At 42.2% G+C, this 24,568-nt stretch overlaps 1 protein-coding gene across 6 annotated transcripts in view; it reads left to right on the top strand.

Moving 5' to 3' along the window:
• The window catches only part of LOC116975392 (arf-GAP with GTPase, ANK repeat and PH domain-containing protein 1), a 600,018-nt gene that overhangs the window by 428,069 nt on the left and 147,381 nt on the right, over positions 1-24,568 (top strand). For all 6 annotated transcript variants that reach the window (XM_033024451.1, XM_033024453.1, XM_033024452.1 and 3 more), the window contains one exon: positions 14,093-14,254. In XM_033024451.1, the coding sequence (XP_032880342.1) occupies positions 14,093-14,254 (162 nt within the window). The remainder of the gene's footprint in view (positions 1-14,092; positions 14,255-24,568) is intronic.

The following is a 24,568-nucleotide window of genomic DNA, read 5'->3' as shown; positions in this document are numbered from 1 at the left end:
CAGAGGGTGGTGGGTGTGCCCAGTCATTGGTGGAGGCAATAGCAATAGTGATGTTTAAGAGGCTTCTAGATAGGCACATGGATATGGAGGGGTATGGATCATGTGCAGGCAGATGAGATGACCATAGTTTATCTTGGCATCTTCGTCCTGTTCCTGTGATGTGCATTCCTGTGTTCTATCCAAAGTGTGTTCAGTCCTCCAGGACCTCGTAGGTGGCTAGAGAATATCCAAAATTCTTCATCATAGTCTCTGCAATCTTCTCCCTTGTCTCCCTCAATAACCTGGGATAGATCGCATCAGGCCCTGGGGATTTATCAAACCTAGTGCTCTTCAAGTGTCCCAACACCTTCTTCTTGATCACAAACTACCTTAGCATATTAGTATTCCCCACACTGATCCTCCCTGCCCTTCTCCTTGGTGATTATAGACGCAAAGTACTAATTTAGTACATTGCCTGCAACCTCTGACTCCAAGCATAAATTCCCTTCTTTATCCTTGACTGGTCCTACCTTCTCCCTGGTTGCCTTGCTGTTTTTAATGTATATAAAAAGCCTTGGGATTTTCTTTAAGCAGACTCGCCAATGACATTTATTGGCCCCTTTTGGCACTTCTAATTGCCCACTTTAATTCTTTCCTGTTTGCTTTATGTTCTTCAAAAGCCCTGCCTGAATTCATCTTTATAAACTTACATATGCTTCCTTTTCCTTTTTGGCCAAATTTTCAACCCCTTTCGTCACATAAGGTTGCCTTGCCATACCTTGCCATCCTTATCCTTCCACCTTGACTGGAACATGCCAGTTGTGAACACTGTTCTTTAAATGACTCGCACATGTCAGATATGACAGCTGCTCCCAATTTATTCTGCCTAGCTCCTGCCTAATAATGCTGTATTCTGCCTAGCCCCAATTTAGCACCTCTCCCAAGGTCTAGACTTCCTTATTCATAACTGCTTTAAAACCCTTGGAGTTGTGATTGCAGTTCCCAAAATAATCTTCCTCTGAAAAAGCAGTCATCTGGCCAGGCTCAATTCCCAGTACAAGGTACAGGTTCAGTATGGTCCATCCTTGAGTTGGACAATCCAATATTGTTTCAGGATATTTTTATGGATGAGCCTAGTAAATTCTGGCCAGTGGAAGCCTTTTGTGCGAATCGGTCCGGTCATTATTGGGGAGGTTAAAGTCGCCCATACAACAACCCTGTTACTCTTGCATCTTTCCGTCATTTGTCTAAATATCTGTTATTCTAAAGGGCCTGTCCCACTTGGCGATTTTTTCGGCGACTGCCGGATCCATTGACTGACGTATCAGGGTCGCCGAAAGATTTTGAACATTTCAAGATTCAGTGGCGACAAAAAAAATGTTGCGACACTTGAGGAAACACCGCGCATCAATACGTCATCACGCCGCGACTTTTTCGGTGACCTGATACGCCAGTCAATGATGCCGACAGTCGCCGAAAAAATCGCCAAGGGGGACAGGCCCTTAACTCCCACTGGCTATTGAAGGCCTGCAATATAAACCCTTTAGAGTGATTGACACCTTTCTCATTTTTGAGCTCTCGCCATATAGCCTCAGTATGTGCTCTGTGAGTGCTGTCATGATATTCTCCCTAATTAGTTCAGCGACTCTTCCACCTTTTTGATTTGAATGCTCTCATCATGCGGTGTCCTGACTTTGAAGGTTTGCCTTTGTTTTACACATCTCTCCGTGGTTTCAACACTCCCATTCTCTGCAACCACCTGCAGCTCTGCATCGGAGTGATGATGATCAGTAGGTGGATGACGCTCCTTTATTAGGAGAGGCTTCATCTCTTTGCTGAAGTCAAGAACGCATAGGAATTATCTGCTCTCAGACCACATTGACCACAAATTTTACACCATAAAATGAAACGGTATGAAAAGGAAAATTGCAACATATTGATGAACAAAGTAAAACAAGTGAAAAAAGCTAAAGTTCCGGATTCTTGATTGAGCGCTGATGAAGTATAGAATGAATACAACCTTGACCTCTGAATCTTTCTTTAAAGAATTTCAAGATGTATTTGTTTTGACAGATAGTTGTCTAAATTAAGAGCTACCATCAAACATTTTGCTGCCAACTTGTGTTGACAGGGTCATTCTCGGAGCTCCTTCAAAAGGCAAATGTGAGGGAGAATGACAAAGAAGTTGAACAGTTTTTTCGCCTATGCCCTTAATTCTTAAATTAAGCTCCTGCCTAATAATGCTGTAACCTGCCTTGCCCCAATTTTACCATGTATTTGAACATTGAATGTCACGTGGACTTTGTACGGCACACTTTGTAAATTTATTAGAGCGGTATTGTGGTCAGACCTGTGAACAGAAAGAAATCTGACTATCATAGAGCCAGGAGAGATACAGCATGGAAACAGGTCCTACAGAGTCTGTGTTGGCCATGAAGTATCCATTTACACTTACCCTCCCATCCATTTTATTCTCCCCCCATTTCCTATCACCCTCCCTCAGATTTTACCAGCCACCCATACACTTGGTAATTAACCTAACAACCTGCACACTTGTGGGATGTGGGAGGAAACCTCAATGCCCCTGGGAGTAATCCCTGTAGTTACAGGGAGTACGTGATAACTCCAAACATCAAGATTGGACCTCTACTACTATTACCTGTATCGCCGTCTGCTTACTGCCTTAAAATGGTTTACAGTGACCTCTTCCAGCACATACTTGGAAAACACGCTGGCACTTGTGCCTGTAATGAAAGGAAGCCATTCGTATCCCAAGAACTCCATCATTTCTCAGTGATCTGTTGCACTTCCTGAACCTTTTTGTGAATGAGGCACTTTTAGTGGAAATATATAAAGATATATATACCACATCTCAGTCAGACTGTTTAGATTAAGGAGCTAAAAAGCTCAGTCTCCAGACAGTGTCCTCAATGCTGTGAATAATTCTGTACAGATAATTACGAGGATTTGATCTGAAGTTTGCTGTTTGTAGAAATGCATTGAGAGTACCGTTTGCCACAGTGTAATTTACTCCACTCTAACTTCATAGCATCATGTGGAAAGTTAACGTAGTTAATTTAGATTTCAGTGCCTGTAGTACCAAAATTATCCAGTGTAACATACGATCGTTAATACGATTTCTCTTTTCTGACCAACGCAAGGGTTAAATAAGCACGGCAAGGGGCCAGATGTTTTGGATGATGGTATAAAGTAGCTTGCAACAGAATTGGTTGTGTTCCTTTTTTATTTTTGCTGATGTTACTGCCAACCTTTTTGGTATGCAGGTCCTCCCTGGATTGCAAACACCCAACTTATGGATGGCCCATTCACATGAGCGAGTGTTTAGGAGTTCAGTAGGATGGATCTGCTGGCTGCTGCAGGGCTGCCGTGCAAGAACTCCGTTTCTGGCAATATCTGAATGGTTGAGTTAAATCCCTTGGTATAGCTACCCACTGCCCCTCATTGGCCTGCTTTTATTTAAATATCCTGCTGGCAGCCACATTTCCGACTTGTGAACTGTTCTAGTTACGGGCTGTTCTCAGGAACGGAACCCTGTCGTAACTTGTGGAGGATCTGTGGTTTTGTTTGTTGATGATTCTCTGTAAGTTCAGAATCATTGCAAATCTCCCGTTTGTCTCTTCCACCTTCCGAAAGAACAGCCAGCATTAATTATTTTCTATCTGAATTCTTAATTCTCTCTCTGAGTTTAGTTTCTAGTGGAGTGGAGGAAAGTGGAGGAATCTTGAGGCCTTTGTGTCAGTACAGCTGAGTTGGGAATCTATCTGTGCTTCGGCCTGGAGCCAATAGAAACGGGATTGAAGTTGCTCTGATAGATTTTATACAGGGTCTTTAAAGCCAGCCGAAACTTTGATCCTGACAGCACCTTTAAGGTTGCAGGGCCAGTTTGCTGCTTCACTGCGCAACCTGCTTCCCATCAACAGGTTTTATTGTTACAGTCCATTTTGTGCTAAGGTGCTCAGGAGTGGCGCTGTCTGCTTCAGCCACATTTCTAACTACATATTTGGGTACTTGCATTGTCCTAATGGCCTCCTGGCATGGAGGGCTGCACACACAGTTGATCATGATAGAAGATAATGACAGAGCGGGCCGTTAATCGTGTACAGTTAATTGTAAGGTTTGAGATGGCATCTTGTCAGCAGAGATAAGTTGTCACTTTTCCAGTTCAGCTGAAACTAAATGATTGTAAAATAAGTTATGGGTGTCCTTGGGCCTGTCTGGGGAATGATGGCTGAGAATACATTCTGGTCCCATCAGTCTTGGGCAGGCTGCTTGATATTTATGTGAACTGAATGTTATTTTATTCACCCTCTAGTCATGCTTGTCAGCCTTCAGAGTGAAAAGTGAAACCACTTTCCCAACTCGTACTTCAAGTGTCGAAATGCAGCTATTGCAGATTATTATATTTTTCTGAACAGCGATGCCCGATTGGGAAGAGCTAATATGCAACGCTGAATATTTGAAAGGGTCGCAAATGGACCTCCTCTCTGAAATGAAAGCTGTGAGTTTTAATGCTTCTGTCAAAGCTGGTTTAGCAGCAAAAATAATGGTGCAGTCATCTAATTTCTGCCCCTTTTTTTAGATAACTTGTAGCAATCAACCTTTTCATGCTTTGATTGATACAAGGCAGATGCCTATTTTAAATTCAATCCAAGTTAGATCGTTGCTTTAGAGGGAGACAGAGGAGACACTAATTTATTGTCTCAGAATGAGGCTGTCTTTACTGCCTTTTCCAATGTTACTAAGTTAAATTGATGGAGCTCCACCTGTTAGAAAGCAAAGGATAGTCAGTCGACAAATAACTGGAGAACTGCAGGTTGTTGTGTAAATCTTTCTTACCCTGATCTTATCCCTGGGTCTGAAACAGATTTGTTCTCCTGTAAAGCGGAGAACCACATATAAATTATATGGTATTAGTTTATTATTGTCACGTCGGTGAGATACAGTGAAAAAATTTGTTTTGTGTGCTACCAAGGCAAATCATACTATACATGAGCACATCAGGTAATGCAAAAGAGAAAAGAAACAGAGTGCAGAAAATAGTGTTGCAGTGCGGATAAAAAGAACCTCAAGAGCTGCAATAAGGCAGATTGGAAGATTGGGACGTCATCCTTAGCATGTGAGAGGTCTGTTCAAGAATGATAACAGTAGAGAAGAAGCTGTTCTTGAATCTGGTTGGACATGTTTCCAAGCTTTGGTATTTTTGCCCTGATGGGAGAGGGAAGAAGAGAGAATGATCGACTGGGCTGCGAGTGGCCCTTGATTATGTTGGCCTCGTTCCTGTGGCAGTGTGAAGGTTACATGGAGTTGATGGGGGAGTCCGGTTTGTGTGATGAACTGGGCTGTGTTTTAATCTCTCTGCAATTTCTTGCAGTCATGGGCAGAGCAGTCAGCATACCAAGCTGTGATGCATCGCTTCGCATGCTTTCTATGGTGCAACCGTAGGAATTGGTAGTATCATTTGAGATATGCTGAATTTCCTTAGCATTCTGAGGAAGTAGAAATGTTGATGTGCTTACTTGGGTCTAGCGTCAATGTGGTGGGACCAGGACAAATTGTTGGTGCTATTTATACATAGGAACTCGAAGCTCGCGACCATTCACATTACGGCATCATTGATACAGACTGGGGTGGGTATTCCACCATTCTTCTTGAGATCAATGACCAGCTCTTTCATTTTGCTGATGTTGAGGGAGAGGTTGTTATCTTTACATCATTTTCTAAGTTCGCCAACTCCTTCCTGGAATCCCTCTGGTCATTGTTTAAGATATTGCCCACGACAATGGTGTCATCTGCAAACTTGTAAATGGAGTTGGAACAGAATTTGACCTCGCATTCATGAATGTATAGAAAATAATAGTAAGGGCTGAGAACGCAAACTTGTGGAGCACAGTTATGGAGAATTATCGTGAATGTTTTTTGTTGCCTTTCATTACTGATTGTGTCTGTGGAAGTCATGAATCTAATTGTAGAAAGTGGTGCAGAATCATTGGTCCAGGATTTTGGAGATGTGAAATATGTTGTTGAAGAGCTCTCGTCAACAAATGGGACTCTGTGGTAGGTGTCCTTGTTATTTAGATGCTCCAGGGATGACATCCACCAATGACCCGTGCAGAGTGCAGGCCACCATATTCAATATCATAGCATTTCAAGCAGAGTGAAGGCCACCAAATTACCAAACAACTCATTATATTGTCATTATGGGCTATCAAATCATTTATTGCAAGTACATTGCAGACTCACAGTTCTGTTGATTCACAGTTGTGGACTCTCCCTCGCGATCTTCCAGAGTGACCGACTCGCGTCCAGGCATCGGGGTTTTATAGTCCTGCCTTCCCCCACCCCCCTGGAAGGGGCGTTACCTTCATTGTGGTGATTGACAGGCGAGAGGACCAATCAGCTGATCTCAAGATTTCTTAAACACTCATAACTTTTTTCGTTTTCATCGATCGGAAAAATCCTCAGGGCTGCTTGCGGAGGAGGACTATGAGTAAGATGGCCAACAATCATAGCGATATATGGTAGCGTTTTTTTTCGAAAATCAATATATAGCGCAGACAGGAAGTGGTCAAGATGAGACTTTTAGGTATATAGATATCACATTTACATGCGTATTCAGACCCTTTGCTCTAACACTCAAAATTGAGCTTAGGTTCATCCTGTTTCCATTGATTATCCTTGAGGTGTTTTTACAACTTGATTGGAGTCCATCAGTGGTCTTCTTCTTCTTCTTCTTCTTCTTCTTGCGTATGGCGTGCACAGCCTAAAGTTGTAGGACAACTTGTACGAGTAGTAAATTAAATTGATTGGACATGATTTGGAAAGGCACACATGCAGCATTGCGGGTCCCGGAGAGCACAGTCGCCTCCGTCATTCTTAAATGGAAGAACTTTGGAACCGCCAGGACTCTTCATAGAGCTGGTCGCCCAGCCAAATTGAGCAATCGGGGGAGAAGGGCCTTGGTCAGGGAGGTGACCAAGAACCCGATGGTCACTCTGACAGAACTCCAGAATTCCTCTGTGGAGATGGGAGAACCTTCCAGAAGGACAACTGTATCTGCAGCACTCCACCAATCAGGCCTTTATGATAGAGTGGCCAGATGGAAGCCACTCCTCAGTAAAAGGCACATGACAGCCTGCTTGGAGTTTGCCAAAAGGCATGAGAAACAAGATTCTCTGATCTGATGAAACCAAGATTGAACTCGTTGGCCTGAATGCCAAGCATCACGTCTGAAGGTACCAGGCACCGCTCTTCACCTGGTCAATACCATACCTACGGTGAAGCATGGTGGTGGCAGCATCATGCTGTGGGGATGTTTTTCAGCAGCAGGAACTGGGAGACTAGTCAGGATCGAGGGAAAGATGAATGGAGCCAAGTACAGAGAGATCCTTGATGAAAACCTGCTCCAGAGCGTTCTGGAACTCAGACTGGGGCGGAGGTCACCTTCCAACAGGACAACCACCCTAAGCACACAGCATAGACAACTCAGGAGTGGCTTCGTGACAAGTCTGTGAATGTCCTTGAGTGGCCCAGCCAGAGCCCGGACTTGAACCCGATCGAGCATCTCTGGAGGGACCTGAAAACAGCTGTGCATCCCCATCCAACCTGACAGAGCTTGAGAGGATCTGCAGAGAAGAATGGGAGAAATGACCCAAATACAGGTGTGCCAAGCCTGTAGCGTCATACCCAAGAAAACTTGGTTGTAATCGCTGCCAAAGGTGCCTCAACAAAGTACTGAGTAAAGAGTCTGAATACTTATGTAAATGTGATATTTTAGTTATTTCTTTTTAATTACTTTGCAAAAATTTCTAAACACCTGTTTTTGCTTTATTATGGGGTATTGTGTCGATTGATGATTAAAAAAAAAGAATTTAATCAATTTTAGAATAAGGCTGTAACATAACAAAATGTGGAAAAAGTGAAGGGGTCTGAATACTTTCTGAATGCACTGTAAATCATTCATATTCCCTACTCCAAAGGGCTCGCATTGCTGTGTCATTGTGGATGCATGGCTGAGATGGTGATTTTTTCCCCACTGGAATTGAGAGTTATGGGGATGGAGCAGATTGGTTACAAAAAACAAGCAGCAGGTCAGGTGGAGGCAAATGGATGGTTAACATTGCAGGTCAAGACCCTGTACCAAGAAAAAAAAAGACCACCTTGTAACACATTAAATAGTCCCCAGTAGAGGAAACAGAAGACAATTAGAAAGAAGAAACATTTTTAAGACTTTAAAAAATCTCCTGTTTCAGTCAACCATTTTATCCAGTGCTGATGCAGGACCTCAAGCCAAAACACGATCATCCCTCTGCCTCCACAGATGCTGTCTGGCCCATTGAGTTCTTCCAGCAGCTTGTTAGTCGCTCCTGGTTCCAGTATAGTTTAGTTTAGTCTAGAGATACAGCCTGGAGACAGGCCTTTCAGCCCAATGTGTCCGTGCCGACCTGCATCAGCAGTCAGCTTGGTCCCAATGAGAAGCAGTTTTACCGAGTCTAATGACCTACCTTTGCCCTATTCCCACCCCTCCATGGGCAGAGCAATGCCACAGTTGTGCTTTTAGAACAGTTATACCATAGTCTGTCATGCAAGTGCCACTGACAAGCAAAATACTATAGAAAGTAATCTAGTGAACATTTTTTATATTTTCTAAAAATAAAAATGTAGGCTAAAACTATGATTTTTATTTTCTTCACAACATTCTTCCCTTTCCAATTTTCCTTTGGCTGGGGTCTGCTTAATACGTCACCAGAGTGGTAATATTCCATGAAGTGGGAGGATGCAGGCGTTTTTAATGTAAGAGAAAATTCACAGCTCCACCCCAGCCCCCTCTTGCCGAATAGTAGGGCGGTTCATAGGCCCAGATTATTGGTTTCCCATTGTGAGGGTGTTCTGGATGTGGCTGAAGGAACAAGAGACAGCAGAGGAGATGGCAGAGAAACCAGCACTGGATGTGACTTCAGACCATCTACAGTGTGGTATGTTACTGAAGCGTAAGAAGCAGGAACGTTTCAAGGCCCTTTCAGCCAATGCAGTACATTAGATACTGTTATAATATTGTAAACAAGGCAAGAAATATGTATGTAGCAAGACTCCACAAATAACAAATAAACTGCTCTGTTTAATATATTTCAGCAGTGATTACAACAAATTATGTGGTTGCTTTGTTATTGAAGGATAAATATCGGCCAGGATACCACAAACTTCCTTGCAAGTTATCATTGTGGTAGCCGTGGCATCTTTAATTACTTCCTCGAAAGACAAGTGTAGTTTCAGCTGACTTGAGGTTGGTCCAAAGAATGGTGCTTCCTAGATAATGCATTTCAAGTCTCTGAATTGGAACTTGACCTGTCAAAACATTTGACTTTGGTAAAAACACGTAACCACTGAACCAGGACGTAGTTTAGTAGGGGCAAAGTACCTCTCAAAAAAGTTGCAGGTTATTTAAAAACAAAAGTGAACTAATTTGCTGAAAGTAGCCCTACCATTTCAGTCCATTACAACCATGAATCTTTCCTGCTGCACATCACTGTAATGTGCTATAAAAGTAATCTTGCATGGATAGATAACATCTTGAAGCTCACATGTGGCATTTCCTGGGATGTGCTTTGCCACACATTACTTACTTTCAGCTGTAAATCCAAGCCCTGAGATTAGCAGTGTCCATAAGGAGCGTAACAAAGCCCCTAAGGGTGGAATTTCTCCATTCAAATGCTATACAGAAAGATAGTCATCCAGGGCTATGTTTTCAATTGGAGGGGAGGCATCAAAATATCTTGTGTTTGCATGTATTTTGTGATGCTGGTGGGAGCTATTTGACTGCATTGCCATTAGAGCTTAAATGTACTGTAATGACCAACAAAACAATCAGGGATACAATTGTTCAACTGGTTCCTAAAGGAAACAGAGCTTTTTACTATTAACGATTTGTATTAACGGAGAGTTAAAGGACACTGAGTGTACTTGATGTAAATACCTTGCTGATGGTTTATTCCTTTCATAATGCATATATAAGGCAAACAAGATTTTTGCTGGTTAGTAAATTTGCAGATCACACTAAAAAAGGCAACATCATAGACAGTGAACAGTGAAGGTTATCAAGGATTGCAGCGGAATGTTGATCAGTTGGGTAAGTGGCCCAAGGAATGGAAAATAGAGCAAAATGCAAAGTGCTGGAGGAACTCGGGTAGCATCAGTGGAGAGAATGGACAGACAATGTCCTAGCTCAGGACCAGTTAAAGGCAAGGTGTTGCCTTTTAGGAAGACAAACCAGGACTTTAACAGTGAACGTTAAGGTCCTGGGGAGTGTTGTATAACTGGGGAACAGGATGCAGGTTCCAAGATAGTGGTATCACAGGCAGATATGGTGGTGAAAAAGACTTGGGCACCCTGGCCTTCATCAGCAAGGCATTGAGAATCGAAGTTAGGGTGCTAGGTTGCAGTTGCTAAAGACTTTGGGGAGGCTGTACCTGGAGTATTGTGTTCAGTTTTAGTTACCCTACTATAGGAAAGAAACCATTAAGCTGGAAAGAGTGCAGAAAAGCTTTATGAAGATGTATGGACTGAGCTACAGAGAGAGGTTGGGCATGCTAGGACATTATTCCTTGGAGCGTCAGGGACTGAGAGGTGATATTTTAGAGGTGTATAACATCACGAGGGGCATTGATAGGGTGAATGCACAATCTTTTTCCCAGGTTTGGGGAATCAAGAACTACAAGGCATAGGTTAAGGCGATAGGAGAATGATTTGATAGGAACCTGAGAGGCAGCATTGTCACACACAGGGTGATGTGTACACGAAGCGAGCTGCCAGAACAAATGGTTGTGGCCAACGTTGAATAGGCGCTCTCCATTTAAACAACATTTTTGGCAAGCTTTAGAAGGATACGAGTTAAACATGGGCAAATGGGACAAGTATAGATGGGCATCTTGGTTGGCATGGATGAGATGGGCCAAAGGGCCTGTTTCCATGTTCCATGGCTCAATTATTTTCATAATAGTTCCCTTTGAATTATCATTAGTTTGGGAATAGTGGAAGAATAATTAATGTAAATGGGCACTTGATGGTCTATTCAGGTTTGAAGGGCTGAAGGGCCTGTTTACGTGCTCTATGACTCTTTTACAATTGTAATATCTTTTGCTATGAAATGTTGCAAAATACTTCAAGGAGACATCATCCTAAGTAATAGTAAGCCACTGCCATCTTGTCACAATTTTTTTAAATTATCATTCGCTTTACTTCTGAGCAGTGTGTATGTTTTAATTCGCGCACAGCTTGGGAGTCCAGTGAACAGAGATGCATTTCCTGTGTCAATTGTCAGTGCTGGCCTGCAGGAAACCTGACGATAGAGAGAAAAGAGAATGACTAATGTAATTGAGGGGCTCCAATGGTTCACAAATGGAATAATCAATACCTGTGTGAGAGTGGTTGGAGAACAAAAGAGAATGCAGTCAGACAAGAAAAATAGAAGTAAAGGGATGGAAAGGATGTTAGAATTTTAAAGTTGTTGACTTTTCATCAAGAAATATCTAACGGAATGCTGTCCATCTTGTCTTTAACATTGGATGGATGGTGCTTAATTGTCATAGGGACATTGCGGTGATATAATAGTTTGTGCGGCTGCCTCATGGCTCCAGAGACCCAAATTCAATCCTGATCTCCAGTGCAGTCTATGTGGAGTTTCTCTCTATGGGTTTCCACCAACTTTCCAACATATGCTAGTAGGTGAATTTGCTATTGTAGAGAAAGGAGAGAAGGAACAGGACTCATGAGTTTGCTCCTCTGATAATGAGCATGGAACTAATGTGTTGAAATGCCTCGTGTTGTTATAAGTAGAAGGAAAATGTGTGATATGAGCATTGCAATTCAAAGATTATTTTCTCAGTAGTGGTATAAAGTTAATGGCATTTGAATTTTGTGAGAGCATATCAGAAGTGCGCTATGAATCTAAATTTGCCAAACTTTCTATCCTAAATAGGAAACGTGCTCCAAGGGAACATAGTTGGCAACAGAGCAATATGATTATAACTAGAGCTATACTAGTGCATTACATTTTCTATGACATTTCATCTCCATTTCCCCCTGTTCCCTTTGAACATGGCTTCCAATTGAGAGTAATGGACAATTGTGTTTGTCCTGGGGTATATCAATGCTTGGCAGCTTGGAGTTATTTTGAATTTAGCAACTTCAAGTGTTATTTTGACATGAAACAATTTGAATTATGATGTTTTCTCTAGTTTTGGTTTCCTCCTTCCCATCTCCTCTGAAACCAACCAGCTCCCTGCACAGAAAGATATTTCCACCAGAGTTTCCAAGCCTCTGTACGGTCTTGACTTTCAGAAGGCTTTCGACAAGGACCCACATAAGAGATTAGTATGCAAACTTAAAGCACACGGTATTGGGGGTTCAGTATTGATGTGGATAGAGAACTGGCTGGCAGACAGGAAGCAAAGAGTAGGAGTAAATGGGTCCTTTTCAGAATGGCAGGCAGTGACTAGTGGGGTACCGCAAGGCTCAGTGCTGGGACACCAGCTATTTACAATATAAATTATTTGGACGAGGGAATTGAATGCAACATCTCCAAGTTTGCGGATGACACGAAGCTGGGGGGCAGTGTTAGCTGTGAGGAGGATGTTAGGAGGCTGCAGGGTGACTTGGATAGGTTGGGTGAGTGGGCAAATGCATGGCAGATGCAGGATAATGTGGATAAATGTGAGGTTATCCACTTTGGTGGCAAGAACAGGAAAGTAGACTATTATCTGAATGGCGGCCGATTAGGAAAAGGGGAGATGCAACGAGACCTGGATGTGATGGTACACCAGTCATTGAAAGTAGGCATGCAGGTGCAGCAGGCAGTGAAGAAAGCGAATGGTATGTTAGCATTCATAGCAAAGGGATTTGAGTATAGGAGCAGGGAGGTTCTACTGCAGTTGTACAGGGCCTTGGTGAGACCACACCTGGAGTATTGCATACAGTTTTGGTCTCCTAATCTGAGGAAAGACATTCTTGCCATAGAGGGAGTACAGATGAGGTTCACCAGACTGATTCCTGGGATGGCAGGACTTTCATATGAAGAAAGACTGGATGGACTCGACTTGTACTCGCTGGAATTTAGAAGATTGAGGGGGGATCTTATAGAAACTTACAAAATTCTTAAGGGGTTGGACAGGCTGGATGCAAGAAGATTGTTCCCGATGTTGGGAAAGTCCAGAACAAGAGGTCACAGTTAAAGGATAAGGGGGAAGTATTTTAGGACCGAGATGAGAATTTTTTTCAAGTGGTTCTGAAATCTAATGAGAGCGCGCATGGATCTGCTGCAAACACTCAAATGTTTGACCCAACAGATCACAGATGCTGGAAACCCGAGCAAAGCACAAACTGCTGGATGAATCCAGTAGGGCAGGCAGCATTTGTGGATATAAATGGACAGACAACCCTTCAGGTTGGGAATCCTCTTCACACTGATGGAGTAGTGGAGAGATAACTAGTAGAGAGAGGTGAGGGGCAGAGGTGGGGAAAAGCTACTGATAGGTGGAGGAGGGGTTTATTGCGCGAAAAAAAGTGGAGATGTAACCAAAGCTGGAGGTGAAGAAGAGAAAATATAAATGTCTCGCAATGTTTGGCCTCCAAGATTGTCATTGAGTTTTGGGCATTAGAATATAAATTGTCATTGTGATACAGAAAAATGATTGAAAAAATACGATTTTCTTTGCATATTTTTTGCACGAGTCATAGTTTTATAAAATAATTGTGAAGACAAACAGGCTTTTTGTCCAATCTTGCAGTGAGCACTCCATTTATTTTCCAATGGGTGGGAGAAGAAGGGTTGTACAAGAAAGGAGGGCAACCGACAGCTGGATCATGGAGCAACTAATTTGAGGCAACTCATTTTATGGAAAAACTTCTAAGCTGCGTTGGTCAGCGCAAGTCCCAATATTTATTGGTATTGAGAGAAACCAATTACTTATTTTCCCATTGACATTCAAAGGATTTGAGGGAGTACAAGCCACAACCACTTGAAGTGCCCATATTGGACATGTCACTTTCAGATTATGGAACTAGGGTGTATTATTCATGTATTCTTTTATTTCTCTTGAAGATGCTGGCCTGGGAGATTCTGTATGTTCAAGCCCCAGTATATCAAGCACCACCAGCCCAAAGCTTGAGCCCCCGCCTTCACCCCACGCCAACAGGAAAAAGCATCGCAGGAAGAAGAGCACCAGTAACTTCAAAGCTGATGGCATCACAGGCACAGCAGAAGGTAATGGACTCATTGTTCTTGTTTGTTAATAGCATGAGATTGTCTCACAGTCATTGATTTAAAGAAGGCAAACAAGAGTCAAAGACTCTCCAGCATTTAGTTTATTACTTGTTTGTGTCTGTGCCTACTTTTGAAATAATTCTTGAATCCATTGCTCTGCAGTGCAGCAGTTTGTGAATCTGCCTGTGTACTGTTGTGGTAGAATTGGTTCTGTTAATAGTCATTCACATTGACAGTGTTGTCTGCTCGGGAAAATTGGCTGGGTATATTTCAAAAGCTCATCCCATGGTATATTCCTGAAAAATGTGTTTGTATGTGAATGCAGGTATCTGTTTCTCCCTTGGGAGAACAGGTGATCTAGTTGACATTATTCTTGCGTTTTTTTCCCTGGACAGACACCAAAGAGTAGGTCAGCAGTGTGTCACCTTCGTTGAACAACATTTATGCCAGGAAACCGGACCCTTCTTTCTTCCTCATGCTAGTTCTGAATTAAACTGTTTCATTATGTTTGTTCATCTTGTGAGACAGAGTGCCTGCAGCTTTAAGTTTGAAGCCAATGCTTCCTCAATCCACATATTCAAAATTGCATCACAAAAGCAGTACATATTGATCAAAAGCTAAAAGCCCAATTGTTTGCTTTCCCCCTCAATAATTGTTACGTGTGGATTGAGGAGGCACAAGTTAATTGTTGCCTCTTGACTCTGGGTGATCCACAAGTCTACGTCCCAACACTGAGTCCCTGACATCGACATAGGTGTAAATGAAAATTGGATTTGGTCACGGCACATTTGCCTGATGTATTTCATAATTAGTTATCTGGTGCGTTGATTGACGAAACATTGTAAATTGCATCTATATGAGATGATTCAATATTATGCATCGTGATGATACTGACAGGACAACTAAACAGTTCTAGAGCGTCTCAAATATAATTTTGTTACTTTTGAATGTTGTTGAATTTCAACCGCAAGGAATAATGGATTTTTAACAGCTTTAAACTTAGTGGAAGACGCCACATGATGTCAGTGTATTAGGGCAAAATTATTTTTTCTGTCCTCATTAGTACTGCATACATAAAGGGCTCCATCTAATGTATTTTTTAACAATTAGAAAATCTTCTATAGTTGTACTGTGATATTTTCCGATATTAGTTTTGTGACAAGCAACTGTCAACATACCACGTTCAAATACCAATGTTTTAGAACATGCAGAAGTTATTGTTTGTGACAGGAGATTTATGATCTCCACATTCCAAACCCAGTTTGCCAATTGAGCGGGGAAGGGCAAACAGAGTTATTGTAAGTCATCCAGCTCTTTTTAAAGGTACACAAAAATGCTGGAGAAACTCAGCAAGTGCAGCAGCATCTATGGAGCGAAGGAAAAAGGCAATGTTTCGGCCCGAAACATTGCCTTTTTCCTTCGCTCCATAGATGCTGCTGCACCCGCTGAGTTTCTCCAGCATTTTTGTGTACCTTCGATTTTCCAACATCTGCAGTTCCTTCTTAAGCTCTTTTTAAATTCTGGCTATCTGGTCCTTTTAGAAGTAAAGTTTTCTCCCTGTGCAACCTTCCTTCTGGGGCTCAGTGACACAGCAACGGCGGTTTCTGAAATGATAGATGCTGACTAACTATTCACATTTGTTCTGTGGAGCAGATCAAATGGACGTGACCAGCAAGTAAGTAATCTGAAGAGTTCAGGTTTTAGAAGAGTCGCAAATGAAAAATTATCATCTCTTTCTTTAAACCATAAAAATTGCAATTACTGGTATAGGAGATTAAATCAGCAGGCATAACCCAAAATATTAAATTGATAAGAAATCATGTTTTTTTTTTCATTTCCATTTCACACATGCTCAGACCAGCTAATCAATCGTTAACTTACAGGCCTTTAATGTGTACTATTGGTTCCAGATATTTGAAACTTGCATTAGCAATTCTTTTAGTGGCGAGGTTTCATTGAGTGTGGTCATTCAGTCATTATTTAAAAGTTAAAAAACTACGGTGCTCAAAGTCCAATTGAGCTACAAATCCTCGCCAACTGCTGCAAGATGAAATATATAGTTATTATTTTTATTCATTGCTGTCTGATATGGTTACATTGTTGCTTTTGAGTCACATAATAATGGGTCAATGTAACATTTTGGTGACTTGAACACAAAATCAAGGTTGATACTCACATGTAGTTCTGAATTTAAAGATCCCACAGCCCCGGAAGCACATTTGAAGAGCAGAGAAATTCTCCGGTCATTTTTGCGTGCATTTATTCCTTTGTTCGCTATGTCAAAAGCGCCCATTTCATTGCTATATTAGTGGGGAAGGGGAGGCGGGTGTGTACATTTAGCTGCTGCCTATGTTACGATAGTCACCAGACCCAGACATTAATGGCAAGGTGGTATGTGGATATCTGAGGATGTAACAAATGCTTCATAAAGATTAAAAAATACATAATCTTTCTCAGATTTAAATGGGACACCTGTTTACGATGAGAGGGGCAAGATTTAGTAGGAATATGAGGGGTACCTTTTTCCACTCAGAGGATGTTGGGTATATGGAACAAGCTGCCAGAAGGTTGAGGTAGGTACTATAACAGCATTTTTGAAGTTAGTAGGACAGGTACAAGGATAGAAAAGGTTTTGAGGGATATGGGCCAAATACAAGCAAATGGGACTTACTTAGATTGGTCATCTTGGTCGGCATAAATTGGGGTGAAGGGCCTGCTTCTGTGCTATGACGAGCCACACACTACTATCCCCACACTAATTAGTAATTATAGATTTATTATCTTGAAAAAATTGTGCTATGGAGATTTTTGTCCATTCATAGTCTGCCAATGTAATCTTTTACTCCCAATTACACAATTTAGTACCATTTATAAACTTAAATATATGACCTTATTCCTTCACCAAAGTCATCAATATATGTTTTGTGAAATCGGACTTGCAATTGCAGACCCTGGGAATATTATCTTAGTCCTCCCATCTGTATGCCCTGCTAACATTGCCAATCCATTAATTTTCAATGAACTATTCCAGGACCAACTGACTGCCAACCTCTGTTCTAAGGTTTAATTTAGTTTTTAGTTTATTATTTGTCACGTGTACCAAGGTACAGTGAAAAGCTTTTGTTTGCCTGCCCTCCAGTCAAAAAGACTACATGTTTACAATGAATGAATGAATGAATGAATAAGTTTATTGGCCAAGTATTCACATAGAAGGAATTTGCTTTGGTGCTCCGCCCGCAAGTGACAACATAACAAACAGTGACAGATAGGAATGACACATAAAACATTGAACATTAATAATAAAACATTATTGATTAAACATGTGAATTAAATAAAATACCAAAGCAAAAAGAGGCTACAGATTTTTGGTTATTGAGTAGAGCTACTACTCGTGGAAAAAAAGCTGTTTTTATGTCTGGCTGTGACAGCTTTGACAGTCCGGAGTCGCCTTCCAGAGGGAAGTGATTCAAAGAGTTTGTGGCCAGGGTGAGAGGTGATCTTACCCGCTCGCTTCCTGGCCCTTGCAGTATACAGTTCGTCAATGGAAGGAGGGTTGCAGCCAACAACCTTCTCAGCTGATCGGACGATTCGCTGCAGCCTCCAGTTGTCGTGCTTAGTGGCTGAGCCAAACCAGACCATGATGGAGAAGGAGAGGACAGACTCTACGATGGCCGTATAGAATTGGACCATCATTGCCATCCACAGTGTACACATAAAAGTCCAATTAAAAAGATAGTTCAAAAGTCTCCAATGAGGTTGATGGAAGATCAGGACCACACTCGAGCTAATGAGTGGACGATTCAGTTGCCTGAAAACAGCTGGGAAGAAACTGTCCCTGAATCTGAAGGTATGTGTTTTCAAACTTGTGTACTTCCTGCCCAATGGGAGATGGGAGAAGAGGAATTGACCGGGGTGAGACTTGTCCTTGATTTTGCTGGTGGCCTTGCCGAGCCAGCGTGAGGTGTAGATGGAGTCAATAGAAGGGAGATAGACACAAAGTGCTGGAGTAACTCAGCAGGTCATGCAGCTTATCTGGAAGAAAAGGATGAGTGATATTTTGGGTCGGGACCCTTCTTCAGACCCATCAATGGTAGGGAGGTTGGTTTGCATGATGGTCTGGGCTACATTCTCAACTCTCTGCAATTTATTGCGGTCTTGGGTGAAGCAGTTCCCTTACAAGGCTCTGATGCATCCTGATCGACTGCTTTCTAGGGCACATCTGTGAAAGTTGTTGGGGACTGTGATTCAATGCTCTTTCATTTTTGCCAGTAATCCTCCATGCAGAAACCTATTGAATACACCGTGGAAGTTTATATTTGACAGTATTCCATTCTCTTTGCTCAGGACATTCTCCAGGAGTGTAATGAAATTAGTCAGGCATGACACCTAATTAACATTCTTTGGTCAACTCATTATTTTCCAAGAGATCTCTGTGAACCAGAAGATAGAATTAAATAAGTTCCCCACAACAGATATTAAACTAACTGGTTTGTACTTCCCTTGGTTTTTTATCTACTTTACTTGTAAACCATTTGACATTTTCCAATCAGAGTGAATAATTTGTGAATCTGGAGGTTTTTCAGAAGTTATGATGAATGAAAAAATATCAGGTGCTGAAATTTGGTTTGCTTAAGTCCCTTTACTTTCTTCAGTGCCTTCCTTTCAGCATATTAAACTCAAATGGCTACTTTTTAATTCCCCTTTCATGAATGCAGGTACAGGGACATGCTTAGGAGCAAGTTTGCCATTAGCCATTTCCTTATTAGCCATTATAGCCTTGAGCGTATTCAAGGAACACACATTCACATTTACCCCTTCCTTTCTAATAATGTATTGCTTATATTTCTTATTGTTAATGTTGTTATTCTTGTAGGGTTGTTTCCACAATCTCTTTCTGCAGTTTATTTTTGTTCACATCTTTTATGACTTAGTCCCCACAGGATCCTGGATTTCTTCTCCTTGCATTAATGTAAAATTTAGCCTTAAATTAATTAGATGAACATAGAACACAAAACAGGTCCTTTGGCCCATGATGTCTGTGCCAACTATGATGCCAATCCAAACTGGTCCCGTCTTCCCGCTCATGGTCTATATCCTTCCATGCCCTGCCTGTTCATGTGCTTCTTAAGAACCTCTTAAATGTTATTATCATATCTTATTTCACCGCTTTCTCTGGCAGTGTGTTCTGGGCACTCTGTGTAATAACAAACTTGCTTCATAAATCTCCTTTAAACTTTCATTGTTGGGTTTTAGCCGTCCTGATTCTTTCCTGCTTCATGTATATCCTTCAAAGGCCATGTCTGATTTCTGTTTCATAAACCTTGATTTTCCTTCCTTTTTTAAAAACTAAATTTGCAACATCTCTCGTCATCCAAGGTTGCTGTACCTTACTTCTTTCTTCCTCACAGGAACATGTTTGTTTCTAAATTCTGACCAGCTGGTCTTTAAACAACTCCCACGTGTTAGATGTGGACTTATTTAATAACAGCTCCTGCCAATCAACTCTGCCCAGCTTCTGCCTATTGCAGGGTCCCAGCCTCAGATTCTATACAAGACCTGTTTAAATTCAATCAGATTTCAGAAAGACTTAGCTCCTTTGTTTCATGAGTTTGTGATCTATCCCCACTCCATCTCCTACCTCTTTCATTGTATGCAAATTCAGTGAATATTCCTTTAAGAAATGGTACAGACTTTAAGTATCTAAAGCTCTGTCTTTCTGTGATGCCACTGACCTCCTGAGTTCTATCTTTAAAGCCCTGTTTTTAGTGACTAATAAACCATTTTCAGAGATAGTACTGTTGTCAGTACAAATTACAAATTAAAACAAATGTGTAATCTTGATTACAAATATAAAACCACTAATTTATGTGAATGATTGGCGATGCAGTTACAGATTCCCATGGGCCAATCAAGTTCAGTCCCAAAGACATTAGACAACTATATTAAGCTTAGCACCAAATATCATTTCAATGGGACCAGTGTTAACAATTGTCATTGACTATTGGTGAACCAAAGGAATAACTGCGACAAAACGAACTGACTGTGTATTGGCCTATAATTTGCCAACTGCATGAGGTTAAATGCACAACTGACATTCCTTCTTAAGAGCATGTGAGTATCCAGATTCAATAAACTGTCTAGCTGGTATATTAAAAATCCATAAATCACTGGAGGTCAAGAGAATTATTGAACCTTCAGTAGCGAGGGGGGACATCATTCTTAGTTTAATACCAAACTGCAGCATGAGAGGATGAACTTGCTCATGGTATGATTCCCGTTGGCTTGATTCTTTGCAAACTTTGCATAGAAAAGAAAATGGATTTTTAATAAAAAATAGTCTTACAGAATATTTGTTGGTGCAATTGTTGCAGCAATTTTAAACAGCCTCACATTAAGAAATCATTCATATAGGATTCATTTGAAGAATTCACTCACAGCCAAGTGTCAGAACCTGACTTCTTTGAGAACAGTTTACTAAGAATTATCATGAAACTTAGAAGTACAGCATTGAAACAGGCCCTTCAGACCACAATGTCTGCCATAATGACAAGACCAACTCTTATCTGATTGCACATAATCCATATCCCTCCATTTCCTGCATATCAATGTCATCACATTTGACTCCCATCCACACAACCCCAAAAAATAAAAGCTTTCACAATCTTTCAACTTTGCTTATCCATACCCCTCATAAACGTGTGCACCTCAATGAGGTCACTCCTCTGCCTCAGTTTGCAGTCTATCCAAACTCTTCCTAAAAGTCAAACTTTGTCTCGCTCCCACCCCTCTTCCATCTTTCTCCCCCTCTCCCCTAGTCCTCAACCACTCTTTGACTCCTTCCTCCAAGCCAATTTTGAATCTCATTGGCCAGCTCACCTTGGATTCCATGCAGCCTGATCTTCCAGACCAGCCTACCATGCAGGACTTTGTTAAAGGCCTTGTTAAAGTCCATAGAGGCAACAAGGTGGATGGATCAACCCCGGGACTCTGGCACTGTGAGGCAGCAGCTCTCCTTCCCATGATATTGATTCATGTTTGGGATGCAACTTCCTGATACAGGGACCCTGTTGTGCAGTATGCATTCACCATTCCTCATTTGTCAGGTCAGGATACAAATGTAGTGGGTTATGTGACATCAAATGGATATGATAGTAAACCTCAGGGTACACAAAATTGCTGGGGAAACTCAGCGGGTGCAGCAGCATCTAATGATAGTAAACCTCATCTGATGCACAGCCAGGGCTGGGTTCAATTCATAGCCACCAGGGTTTGCAGTTATGGCTAGCAGTGTTTAAGAGTTATAGAGTGATACAGTGTCGAAACAGGCCCTTCTGCCCAACTCGCCCACATCGCCAACAATGTCCCAGCTACACAAGTCCCACTTGCCCGCACTTGGTCCATATCCCTCCAAACCTGTTCTATCCATATACCTGTCTAACTGTTTCTTAAACGATGGGATAGTCCCAGCCTCAACTACCTCCTCTGGCAGCTTGTTCCATAAACCCCCCACCCATTGTGTGAAAAGGTTACCCCTCGGATTCCTATTAAATCTTTTCCCCTTCACCTTGAACCTATGTCTTCCGGTCCTCGAATCCCCTACTCTGGGTAAAAAAGTCTGTGCATCTACCCAATCTATTCCTCTCATGATTTTGTATACCTCTATAAGATCTCCCCTTATCCTCCTGCGCTCCATGGAATAGAGACCCAGCCTACTCAACCTCTCCCTATAGCTCACACCCTCTAGTCCTGGCAACATCCTTGTAAATCATTTCGGAACCCTTTCAAGCTTGACAATATATTTCCTATAACCTGGTGCCCAGAACTGAACACAATATTCTAAATGCGGCCTCACCAATATCTTATACAACTGCAACATGACCTCCCAACTTCTATACTCAATACTCTGACTGATGAAGGCCAAAGTGCCAAAAGCCTTTTTGACCACATTATCTACCTGCGACTCGACCTTCAAGGAACCATGCACCTGTACTCCTAGATCCCTCTGCTCTGCAACACTACCCAGAGGCCTACCATTTACTGTGTAGGTCCTGCCCTTGTTAGACGTCCCAAAATGCAACACCTCACACATTTCTGTATTAAATTCCATCAACCATTCCTCCGCCCACCTGGCCAATCGATCCAGATCCTGCTGCAATCTTTCACAACCATCTTCACCACTAACTTTTGTAACATCAGCAAACTTGCTAATCTGGCCCTGTATGTTTTCATCCAAATCATTGATGTAGATGGCAAATAGTAACGGGCCCAGAAACCGGACCCGGAGGCACACCACTAGTCACAGGCCTCCAGTCCAAGAAGCAATCTTCCGCCATCATCCTCTGCTTCCTTCCATGGAGCCAATTTGCTATCCATTCAGCTATCTCTCCTTGGATCCCATGCGATCTAACCTTCCAGAGCAGCCTACCTTGTTGAATGCCTTACTGAAATCCATGTACACAACATCTACAGCTCTCATTGACTTTTTGGTCACATCTTCAAAAAAATCAATCAGAATTGTGAGTCACGACCTTCGAAATACAAAACCACACTGACTATCCCTAATCAGTCCTTGCCCATCCTAATGCCTGTATATCCTATCTCTCAGAATACTCTCCAGTAACTAACCAACTACAGATGTTAAGCTCACCGGACCTATAGTTCTCAGCATTTTCCCGGCAGCCCTTCTTGAAAAGAGGCACAACATTTGTCACCCTCCAGTCTTTCGGCACCTCTCCTTTATTTAAGGACGACTCATAAATTTCAACCAATGGCTCCCGTAATTTCCACTCTAGTTTCCCGCAATATCCTCAGATATATCTGATGAGGCCCTGGCGATTTGTCTACAAACACAACAGTACCCTCAGTACGTCTTCAATGGTAACCCTGACAGCTCTCAAGACACTTCCAGTAACTGCTCCAATTTCCTCCGTCCTACAGTCTTTCTCCTTGGTAAGTACGGAGGAGAGATACTCATTTAGTACCTTGCCCATCTCCTGTGGCTCCACACAGATGTGACTGCTTTGATTCCTGAGAGGTCCCACTCTTTCTCTAGTTACCCTTTTCCCCCTTATGTATTTATAAAATCTTTTGGGATTGTCCTTAATGCTACCTGCTAGACCTATCTCCTGGCCCCTTTTTGCCCTTCTGATTTCCTTTTTTAGTTTATTCCTTAGTTCCCGAAACTCCTCCAGGGATGCACTTGATCCCAGCTGTCCCATGCGTCCTTCTTGTTTTTGACTAATGTCTCAATTTCCCTCGTCATCCAAGCTTCCTTACGTTTGCCTGCTTTGCCCATCACTCTTACGGGGACGTACACATCCTGAGCTTTCTTCAGTAAACTTTTAAAACCATCCCACGGTCGATGTTCATTTCCCATCTAATAACCTGCTCCAGTCAACTTGAGCGAGACCTTCCCTCATACCCTCAAAGTTGGTCTTACCCCAGTTGACATTTTAACTCTCCGTCTCTATCCATAACTTTCTTAAACCTAATCGAACTGTGGTCACTAGTCCCAAAAGGCTTCTCCACACACACTTCATGAACTTGCCCTTCCCAATTTCCCAATACTAGATCCAGCGTTGCCCTCTCAAGTGTGGGGGCCTCCACATACTGCTTAAGAACACTCTCCTGAACACTTTTGAGGAATTGAACCCCATCTAAACCCTTCACACTATGATTTTCCCAGTCTATATTGGGAAAGTTAAATCACCTACTACAACAACCTTATTTGACCCGCAGCTGTCTGCATTCTCCTGGCACATTTGTTCTTGTTCCCGTTGACTATTCGGGGGTCTGTAGTACGCCCCCAACAAGGTGATCATCCCTGTCTTGTTCCTCAGCTCCACCCATCTAGCCTCACTAGACGAACCGTCTGTAATGTCACCTCTGAACACAGCCGTGACATCCTCCTTAACCAACAATGCAAGCCCCCCCCCCCCCCCCCCCCCCTCGTTTTCCCTCACCCGTGTTTCTCCTGAAGCTCCTGTACCCAGGAACATTGAGACGCCAGTCCTACCTGTCCCTTAACCAGATTTCAGTCATGGCTACAAAGTCCCAGTCGCTCGTACCTATCCATGCCCTGAGCTCATCTGCCTTACCCGTCAGGCCCCTTTCATTAAAATACGTGCAGTTTAAACCAACCCTTCTTCCTCGCTCTCTGCCTTTCTCTGCGATTCCTGAAACAATTCCCTTGTTATGTCTCTGCTTTCTCTGAGTCAGAAGGTTTAGGTATCAACTCCTAAAACAGTTGCAGAATTTCCCATGTAACAATAGCAGCTTCACTTCAAAGAGATCTTTGGTCTCTGGTCTAATTGA

The sequence above is a fragment of the Amblyraja radiata genome, chromosome 7, assembly GCF_010909765.2.
Source record: "Amblyraja radiata isolate CabotCenter1 chromosome 7, sAmbRad1.1.pri, whole genome shotgun sequence".
Taxonomy (NCBI): domain Eukaryota; kingdom Metazoa; phylum Chordata; class Chondrichthyes; order Rajiformes; family Rajidae; genus Amblyraja; species Amblyraja radiata.
This window is presented reverse-complemented; position numbering and strand designations above follow the sequence as displayed.